Source organism: Chinchilla lanigera, unplaced genomic scaffold (genome assembly GCF_000276665.1).
Source record: "Chinchilla lanigera isolate Chin_1 unplaced genomic scaffold, ChiLan1.0 scaffold00084, whole genome shotgun sequence".
NCBI classification, from domain to species: domain Eukaryota; kingdom Metazoa; phylum Chordata; class Mammalia; order Rodentia; family Chinchillidae; genus Chinchilla; species Chinchilla lanigera.
In genome coordinates, this window is record NW_004955485.1 from 7,787,088 (window position 1) to 7,797,022 (window position 9,935).

The 9,935-nt window shown below is 61.4% G+C and overlaps 1 protein-coding gene, 2 long non-coding RNA genes and 1 pseudogene across 3 annotated transcripts in view; 1 reads left to right on the forward strand and 3 right to left on the reverse strand.

Moving 5' to 3' along the window:
- The window catches only part of LOC106146577, a 4,456-nt gene extending 3,276 nt beyond the window's left edge, over positions 1–1,180 (forward strand). Inside the window, exon 2 of the long non-coding RNA XR_001231075.1 lies at positions 988–1,180. This is a non-coding gene — a long non-coding RNA (uncharacterized LOC106146577). The remainder of the gene's footprint in view (positions 1–987) is intronic.
- The window catches only part of Trim8 (tripartite motif containing 8), a gene marked incomplete in the record, with an annotated part of 13,507 nt that overhangs the window by 2,463 nt on the left and 1,109 nt on the right, over positions 1–9,935 (reverse strand). Inside the window, 3 exon segments of the mRNA XM_005403830.2 lie at positions 1,312–1,545; positions 1,687–1,782; positions 9,310–9,935. Of these exon segments, the coding sequence (XP_005403887.1) occupies positions 1,312–1,545; positions 1,687–1,782; positions 9,310–9,879 (900 nt within the window).
- Positions 63–741, reverse strand: LOC106146575 (annotated as a pseudogene).
- Positions 2,183–9,158, reverse strand: LOC106146576. The gene is made up of 2 exons (XR_001231074.1): positions 4,644–9,158; positions 2,183–4,309 (listed from the first exon to the last, which is right to left on the reverse strand). It is a non-coding gene; the product is annotated as an uncharacterized LOC106146576 (long non-coding RNA).

A 9,935-nucleotide genomic window follows, 5' to 3' on the forward strand; every position in this document is an offset into this window, starting at 1 on the left:
TCTGAAGCCGATGGGGCCAGCTATGTTTTGTTGGTGGGTTTTTTTTTTACTTTTATTTGCGTTTATTTTATGCTTAATTTATTCCTGTGCCATAAGTTTTTCTTTCCTCAGCTTCTTCTGGGGTATCTTTTTCTTCTGTGCGACCTCCTCCTCCGGTTTAGGAACAATTTGTTCTTTTCAGTAAGGACCATCTCAGTGTGGCAGGGGAGCTCACGTATGGGTCAATCCGGCCCTGAGCTCTGTAAGTACGGCGGCGCACCTAGGGTGCTCTGTTCACCTGGATGTGCTCAATGACCAGGGAATCTACATCTAAACCCTTGAGTTCAGCACTACTCTCTGCATTTTTAAGCATGTGCAGCAAAAATTCGGCACTTTTTCTTGGCCACCGACCCAGTGTCCAGCCCCACTGTTTGGCCCGGGCACACTACCAACGGACCACTGTAACACCGGAATGGCACACATTGCTTCTTTAATGTGACATCCTTTAGACACTTGGTGGCCTTTCTGATATGCACACCCTCGATGGCCCAGGCAGTTTCATGGGTGTTCTTAAAGTGAACACGAAGATTTGAGCCCCTTGATTTGCATGATTTTGTGGGATTTCCTGGGTCAAGAGAGTAGCGAACCATTTTCACAGGTCACCTCAGGCTGCTTACAGGAAGAAGAGTTGTTTTTGTTTTGTGAGACAGGGTCTCGCTATGCAGTTCAGGCGGGCCTCGAACTCACAACCATCCTCCTGCCTCAGCCTCCCTAGTGCTGAGATTACAGGAGTGTGCCACCACGCCTGGCTAGGTATGTTTTTTTGTTTGTTTGTTTGTTTTTTCTCTGGTACTGGGAACCGAACTCACGACCTTGTACTTGCCAGGCAGGCACTTTGCCACTGAGCTAAATCCCCAGCCCCCTGGCTAAGTATGTTTTGACGCTTGAAATGTTTTAAGATTTTAGAAGGGAAATGTGCCTACAGCATTTTATTACTTATCACCCCAGCAGGACACTGCACCGGGATCCACAAACACTTCCGCAGCAAAACGTTTGCATTTTCATACCAACGAGATGCGGAAGCCCATAAGCCAAGTACCCTTAATTCTGGGCAGTTTTTGCTGTGAATTGAGTCGTCCAGAGTTTCTGCTAGCGTCCAGACACTGTGAAGCCTTGAATAATAAAGGACAGCAGCTCTGCACTGTCAGCCCCATTTTATAGGTCGGGGGGGGGGTGCAGGGAGCACCTGCAGCTCGCCGGGCTGCGCAGGGCGGAGGTGGGCACACCGGGGCTAGACGCAGTGCCCGCTGGGAGTGGCTGGCCACCACCCACCTTCATGAAGCTCACGTCCTCCGTCTTGTCGAAGAGCAGCTGCAGGGAGCCGAGCAGCTTCTTGGCCTCCTGCATGCGCTCGCCCAGCTGCAGCGCCTGCGCCGCGTTCTCGCTGCAGAACTTGGCCTGGGCCTTGTCCAGCACCTCCACCGTCTGCCGCAGGTCTTCATCCAGCAGCTGGTGCAGCTTCTCGTACTGCAGCCGCACCTCCTCCTTCAGCTGGCTCACCTTCTCCTGCGGGCGGCGGGCCAGGAGCAGGTGAGCGCGGTCTGGGCCCCGCAGCAGGGGCTCATCCTCTGAAGGTCAGAGTAACACACAGCCATCACGCACGCATGCGCACACACACACCCCGCCTGGGGCTCCGGCCCTCACTACCTCCACCAGCCGCTTGTCAGACTCAAGCTTGTAGAGCTGGTCCTCGATGTCCTGCTCCCGCTCCTCCAGCCGGTCCTGCTGCTTCATCAGCATCTTCTGCAGGGACAGGAGGGGCAGGGCCGTCAGGGCACCGGCCACACGGACCCTTCCCCAGGGGGGCTGGACACCCCATACAAGTGACTCAGCCGCGAGGTCGCTTAACCCAGCCAGCCCCTTTGGCCCTGTGCAACCTCAGGGCCCGCTGGTATCTCAAGGCCCGCTGGGCCCACCTATTCCCAGCATGTTTAAACCCTTCTGAGGGCAGGCTTAGGCAGCCTGTGTTCTACACCCTTTTCCTAGACAGACTTACCATCCCAGCAACACATCACAGTAAGTTCTGCTATGATCCTCATTTCACAGAAGAGGAAATGGAAGCCCAGAGTGGCTGAGCAACTTGTAGAGTCACACAGCAAACAAATGGCCCAGACCGAGGCGATCTGTTCTTTTTCTTTCTTTCTTTTTTTTTTTGGTACCGGGAATTAAACTCCACATGCCCTGTTCTTAACCATGCCATGCTGTCCCCAGGACCACCTGACAGGGGAGAGCCCCGAGAGCAGAGCGTCTAATAATTCTCCCAGTAACACAGGCCTTGCGCTCAGCCCAAAGGCGTCTCAAGGCTGTGTCTTGCCCTGGAGTCCTTTCCTGCCCGCTTAGCGGGACGCAGGCAGAAAGCAGCGCTCACTCTCCTAAGACCCGAGCCAGTCTCCTAGAAGGCGTCAGAGCAAGCTGGTCTCCGCTCCTGTCTCCCGTCCCACAGCCGCCCTCCCCGGCTGCCCGCCCAGGCCCACAGCTCCCACTCTCCTGTCCTGCCCTCCCCTGCACACCTCTTCCAACAGGGTCGCTCCCTCGCTGAGAGCCCTCCAGAGCACCCTGCTTTCGAGGACCTCAGCACAGCCCCTTCCCACTGACGCCTCCAGCCAGACGGCGGATGTGTGTCGCCCGTGTGCAGGCATCTGAGCTCCCAGCGCTCTGTGGATGTTGTTCTGCCCCCAGAGCCCCCTCCTCTCAAGGCCTAAGCCTGGGAAACTCTCCATGACCCCGTTTCAAGTCTGCACCACCCTGCCTGTCCTGGCCGAGGTGGGCTGTCACCTGCCCGCCCTCCCTCTGTGCCGTCCCGTAGAGCAGTCACTAGTCACAGGCGGGTAGGCCTGGGATACAACCCAGTGACACAGCGCCTGCCTGGCAAGGTCCTGAGTTCAAATCCTGGTACAAACAAGACAACAAAACAAAACAAGCAGCTATTTAACCTTACATTAATTAAAACTAAGATGAACTTAAACGTCAGTTCCTCAGTTGCACCTTCCTTGACTTTGGTGCTCAGTAGCTCTACGTGGCTGGCATAAGAGGTCGTGGATGTGTGGCGCTGCACCGCCCGCTAAGTGGCAGCTGCGTGCCAGAGCCTTCTGGTGGCCTCAGCACCACAGTGTGACCGCTCCCCAGGTACAAGGCCTCTTGGTGTGGGCCTGGTCACTGTTTCTCCCACTGCCCTTCACAGCCAGACCTCAGTGAGCGGATGACACCCTGAGCAGACCCACGGCCTCTGTGTCGGGGAGGTGTGCAGAGCAGGCCTGTACCGGCCCTCGCTCATTCACCCTCAGCAAGTGTCCCCTCGGCAGCGGGCGGCTCTCCTGCTCCCTGTGGGGGTCTCAGAGTGACCTGTGAGGCTGAGCCATGACCCCTGCTCCTAGCCTCAGTGGGCTGGCTTCCCAAGCCAAGCTGCCAACAGTTCCTTCCTCATGCTCCAAACCCATTTTACAGACAGAGCCATTAAGGCCAGCAAGACTTCAGCCAGAGCCCACATCATGCAGTTAGCTGCCCCAGAAACAAAGACTGGAATGCTGGGATGCTGAGATGCCGGGAGCAGCGGAGGGTCGGGCAGGGCTCTTGTTCTAAGCTGGGGAAACCTTGGCCCCAAGCTCAGCTCTACCTTTCAGTGACCAGCGCAGGACGGTTAAGGGAAGGCCCCAGGACACGCCTTTAGACCCCAGGCCTTCGTGCCCACCCCTGCCCTGTAACAACCCTCGTCAAACTGTTTTTGTTGGTTTTTTTGAGACAGGGTCTTGCTATGCAGTGCAAGCTGGGCTCAAACTTTCAGCAATCTTCCTGCCTCAGCCTCCTGAGTGCTAGGATTATAGGTGTGCACCACTACACCAGGCTGTCCTCAAACACTTGACTGCTTGCTGCCCCACGCCCACTCACGCTCAGGAGGACAAGGGCCCCGGGACACCTCAGAGTCCAGGGCACGCGTACTGTCCCAGCGCCCAGCCCCCGTTCACCCCCCCCCTTGTACTGTGGTCTCCCTGCCCAACTATTTCTTGACAACATACCCATTAGTACAGACTAGAGGTGCTGAGCTGAGTCCCAGGTGAGGGGCCACACAGGTGGGGCCCGGGTTCCCAGCCCACTTCCACTCTGCAGGCCAGCGGCAGCCCTGTCCCCATCTCCCGCTGAGGCCTCCAAGGGTTGTGCGCCTCAGGGCCTTCCTTCTTCCAGGCACTGCTGGGCCCGCCCCGGCAGCCAGTGCTTCTACCCTGGGAGCCTGAGGTGTCTCCTTCACCGCAGGGCCCAGGGCCCTCCGAGGGTCCTGCAAAGATGGCGGCCACACTCCCTAGCCGGTGGCGAGGCCTCATCTCCCCCTCCCACCTTGAGACCACAGAGCTGCCCTCTGCTTCGGGGACCGGGGAGAGGGCGGGAAGCAGAGCTGGCCAGGCTCACTGCCCTCACGAGACAGGTGACCTCAGTCCCGCTGTGGCCTGCTTGGGGCAGGGGAAGGTGCTGCTACCTCTAGCAGCAGGGAAAGGGGAGGTGCTGCCCTTTCTGTACCCCAGAGTGGCATCAACGCCAGAGGCCTCCAGGAGCCAGAAGCAAGCCCCGCATCCTCCTTTCCCAATCCCCACCCGCCGTCCCAGGAAATTCACCTGGGACAAACGCCCGCTGCTGTGGTGGGCGCACGTTTCCCAGTTCCCCATTCCTATGTAGGCTTCTGCATGGGATGGGACTGGAGGGAGGGCTCTGCAGACTTCCCAGCCCCAGGGAGCCCCCTGGGCCAAGCCACACCTCAAGTGTGTGGGGGTGGAGCACCCAGGGGCTGCTGCCTCGAGGCAGTGCTCAGGACCCGCCCCTCCGGACCTCAGGCCTTTCTGGGGCCTGCTCCTGGGCCTGTGGGACAAAAGCATCCGTCCCAATCCGCCTGGGCCTGGGGCTCTGCTCCGCGACTGTCCTAGAGCGGCTCCCTTCAGGCCCTCCCAGCCTGGACAGGGGGACCCCTAAGCCCCTCCACTCTCACCCTGACAAACCTCAGCCCTCTGTGCAGCCTGTCGGGCCAGGCCCCATGGCATTTTTGCTGCCAGACTGGCCCGGGCTGGCAGATGAGGCATGGGGACTCGGGGCTGTGCGAGTTAATAAATAATAATAAAACCCGCAAGTCAATCTTGCAGAGAGGCAAGGCTGGGACGGAGCAGGCTCAAGGCTGAGGTGCAGGCAGCCCCCAGGACGGGCAGCCGTGGCGGCGAGAAGGGGCTGGACTTCTGGCCTCTGCCCCCTCCAGCTCTGGCCCAGGCCCATGGGGAGCTGCCCCTAGGCCTGGTCCCAGGAGCTCAAGGCCCACGCCACTCTCCCCTTCTCTCCCCACCCGCACCCCGTTTTGCTGCCTTGGGGTGCCACGCAAACCCTGGTGGGAGTGTCAGCCGAGCAGTGGTGACAGGGTAGCGGGCAGGGCTCGGCAGAGCGGCCCCCACCCCTGGCTTCCCAGCTGCAGAGTAGAATTAGCTTTTGCCATGCAGAGAGCAGCGCTCTGGGGCAGCAGAACAAAGAGGCGCGAGAGAAAGCCCCCCTTTGTCTGGGCTTGAATGCCAGGCCAGCCGGGGAGGAAGGGTTCTCAGGGCCAGGGACCCGGTCAGCCCGGCTGGGCTCAGGGCAGGGGGCCCCCCACAGCGCTGCCAGGCAGATACCCAGCACAGGCCACAGTCCACCCTGTGGGGAGCCCCACCTCAACACCCCACCTCGAGAGGAAGGGGCTCCCCCCCAGTCCCCGCACCCCGACCTGAGCAGGCTCTCGCTACAGCAGCTCACCCGGTGGCAGTCACAGCGACAGAAGTGAAGCCGCAGTCAGCTTCCCCGTGCAGGTGCCTGGGCAGCACGGCCGCCGCGCACACGGGCAGAGCCGCCGTGGAACCGGCCGGGCACACGCATATGCCTTTGCAAAGATGTTTGTGCAAGGGAGAAACTGAGTCACATGTGAGGCACCCCCCCCCAAGACAGAGCCCCTGGAGCTGCAGGAGGCACAGCCAGCAGCAGGGCAGTGTGACGGGCTCCCGCTGTGTCTGAGGGTGGAGGGAAGGAGGCGAGGCAGGGCCTCTGCCAGAGGCCGCTCTGTGGGTCCACGGAGGGCCAAAGCCAGGCCCCATCCTCAGACTCCTTGTATTGCTCTCTCCTCTCTCCTCTCCCTCCCTCCCTCCCTCTGTCACACACACACACACACACACACACACACACACACTCACATTCCTAGCCCGGCTGAGACGTTAGGAGTCCAGGTCTGCACGGCCACTCCCTACCCCACAGATCGGGCCTCAGCTTCAACTCAGGCAGAGGGAGAGGCCCAGATTCCGCCAGGGCGAGCCGGGTGCGCTTGCCTCAGGAGGCCACAAACCCCACACTGGCCCAAGCATGTGATCTTGTGGGCAGTAAGCACCTCTCCAAAGCTGCACCTGGGAGGATGCCAGGAATGGGGTCCCGGCAACACTTCCACCCTGACCTGGGGTCCGAGAGATGACACAGCGGCACACTTAGACCGACCCAGTGCACGCACCGCTTCTCCAGGACCCTTTCCCTGTAACTCAGAAGAATCCCTGACCCTGGGGACTAGAAGAGGGCTTGCCTGTCCGGGGCTACCAGGCCTCAGCCTACCTGGACACCCCAATCCTGGGCCCTAGGTCCCCCTCAGCCCCATGGGGTAAAACTCACAGAGGGTCTAGGCATGTCCCAAAGAGCAGTTTTAGGCCCATCAGGGTTCAAGCCATGTGCTAACATGCTGGTTTCCCCGGGGCAGCACCCCAGCCTGCAGAGGCAGGGCGGAGACCGGTCTGCCCTCCTAGTGTCGGCCCCTGCCCTCTAGGCCAATGACTTAAGTACACAAGTTTGTGGGTCTGAGCCCAGGAAGGGGGTTTCTGGCCAATGGATGCAGCCCATCCACAGCCCCTGGGAGGGCAGGGAAACTGACCTAGACTTGAAGGCCTACGCCTGGTCTCCGTGCTGTACTGCTGCTCTGGAGCAGTCCACTGCCCTCATCCAGGGCAGCAGCTAAGGCCCCCGAAGACAGACTCCCTCTAGCAAGGGCTGGGGGCCAGGGCCAAGGCCAAGGCCCTTCCCCTGCACAGCCTGGAGAGAGCCTGGGCTCCTGACTGCCCAGGCCAGGCTCACTCTCTCCCCCGTGGCAGCCCCTGTGCCTCCTCAGCAATAAGCCAAACTCACTGGAGTGACAGTGAGCTAGCGAGGGGCTTCCAACTCCCAGGGCCCTGGGGCACCGGAGAGAATGGCAGGGTCCAGAGCCTGAAGGACGGCGAGACCCAGACCGCCACGGATGGGCGCAGGTGCAGAGCACACAGAACCGCGTATCTGGCCCGGATGAACCCACCACGCAGCCCGCGCACCAGGCACGCGCACGCGCACACATGGATGAAGTTGCTGGCGAAGTTCGGGGGCTGTTTCCACCCGGACCTGCAGGTGAGACTGGGGCCTGCGGACCCGAACCCCTGGGTATACTCCCCAAGCGCCACCCCAGCCCCGAACACTGCAGGCAGGAGACAGGCTCCTTGAGGGCAAGTGGAGACGGGGACAGGTCACTACACACATCTCCAGCACTCAGCGGAGCAAAGCACAGCTCAAGAGCGAAGAGCAGCCGGCGCGGTCCGCTCCTGCTCCTTCCGGCCACATCTCCTTCCCCCCTCACTTCCCACGCCAATCCCGGACTGAGAACTAGCTGGGCCGCCTCCTCCACCCAGCAGCTTCCCACCACTGCGGAGAGGCTGGAGGGCGACACGGAAGCAGCGGCTCCTCTCCACCCCCCACTTCCGTTAAGAAGCCAGAGGCCTGTCCTGGCACGGAACCCCAGAGCTGGCCCATCAGACTGCAAACTAATTATACAGCAAGCTGTATTTGTTAGCCCTGCCCACAGCCTGTGGTGGCCCTCCAACCTTTTGTTGGTTGTGGATGTATGTTTAATTGCTAAACAGTGACTCACTGTTGGCTGGTCCCCCCAGGAAACAGCCCCTATCTCCACAGTGCCCTGTGCAGAGCTTCCTCATACTCAGGCCTCGCACTGGCCCTGACCAGCCTCCAGGGTCCCCCACCCATAAACACTCAGTCTCTCCCAGCCCAACCCTGGCCCCAGTCACACCCAGGCCCTAAACTGGGACTCCAGGGATGGCTCACTCACTTGGTCTCAGGCCAACCCCTTCCTTCTGGTGTGACTCAGCCTGAGGGCCAGGACTGGGGAGGGACCTAGGAAGGGCCCTCCACCAAAAGGGGGGGCCAGGAGGCTGAGGCAGGGGGACTGCTGCAAGTTCAAGGCCAGCCTGGGCTACACAGTGAGCTCAAGGCCAGCACGATTTACACAACACGACTCTGTCTCAAAAAAAAAGGGAGAGAAAGAGAAAAGAAGGGGGGGGGCGCGGAAGTATGGCCTCGCCCAGCTCTAAGCCAGGCCCTGGGGCCTGAGGGGGAAGGCGGATTTGACATTGGCTGCGCTGCAGGGTGTATACAAAGGGAGGGGGTGCGGTTCCAGCGTCACTCGGCCGGCCGCCCAGGGGAGCCAGCTGCCTGGAACCGGACTGCAAGGCAGCTCCACCTTAAACCCATAGGCCTCTTCCTCCTCCCTGCTCAAACGGAGGAGGGCTGCGCGCCGCCGGGCCCGGCCGGGCCGGGCTGGGAGCGCGGACTCCGGGTGAGGAGGATTCCTACTCCTAAGGTTTGCTCACTAGGAACACGGAGTGGGCTCCCGAGACTAACCCACAAACCGGAGCTCCGGCTGGCCGGGCCGGGCCCCAACAGACAGCAGAAGCTGGGCGCTCCTTCCAGAGGCTGCCCCTGCCCCCGTGCGTTTCTAGTAGAGCTTAATGCGGACACGGCTGCTTTTGTTTACTTCCTCATTGGTATGCCAGCACCACGGATCGGGTCGGCCACAGCAGCCCCACCAGGCCACTCATTACATAAACAGCAGCTGGAGGACCGGCACCGGGGTCAGTGCCTCGGTGACTTCCCTCAGGGCTCACGGAAACAACGCTGGGGGAGGGAGCTGAGCGAGGCGGAGAAGGGACACCCAAAGCACCTCCGATGATGCTCCCCGCCCCCCTCCCGAAAGGGCTCCCAGGAGGGACCAGGGGGACAGGTGCTGGAACAGGCTCAGAAGCGATCTGGGCCCATTCTTCCCTGGACCTTACCCCGAACTTCCAGAGCAGAGTTAAGGGGGCCTCCAGCCTGATGTCCCGAGGGTCAGCCAGTCGGGACGGGTGTCCCCAGGGCCGGGGTCGGGGTCGGGGTCAAGCGGGAGCGTGTGCGCACGCGGAGCATGTGCGGGGTACTTGCCCGGATCTCGTTCCTCCGGATCTCCACGTCGCAGACCGAGTGTCCCTGATGCGCGCCGCTGTAGTAGCAGCAGTACTGGCACACGGCCACCTGCTCGGCCTCGCAGTGGTACAGGCGGTAGGCGTTGTGCTGCGGGCAGCTCCAGGCCCGCACGTCGTCCGCCTCCACCAGGAGGTGCCCGCGGGCGGTGGAGGGCTGCTGCAGGTGCGTCTGCACGTGGGACTGGCAGCAGGGCGCCTCGCAGCGCAGGCAGACCTTCTGCGCGGGCAGCGGGGGCCCGCGGCGGCAGAAGACGCAGTGCAGCGCCGCCGGGGGCTTCTCCACGTGCAGCGCGTTGAACTTCTCCACGATGTTGGTGAGCTTCAGGTTCTTCTCCAGCCCGGGCTTCTGGTTGTAGGCCTGGTTGCACTCCGGGCAGCGCACGAGGCCGCTGTCCTTGGCCCACGCCTCGCCAATGCAGCCGCGGCAGAAGTTGTGCTTGCAGGGCAGCTGCACGGGCTCCACGAAGACGTGCAAGCAGATGGGGCAGATGAGCTCCTCCTCGAAGCAGTTCTTCCAGTTCTCCGCCATGGCGAACGCGGACGGGGGCCCCGCGCCCCGGCCCGACGGCCGCTCAGTCACCGGCG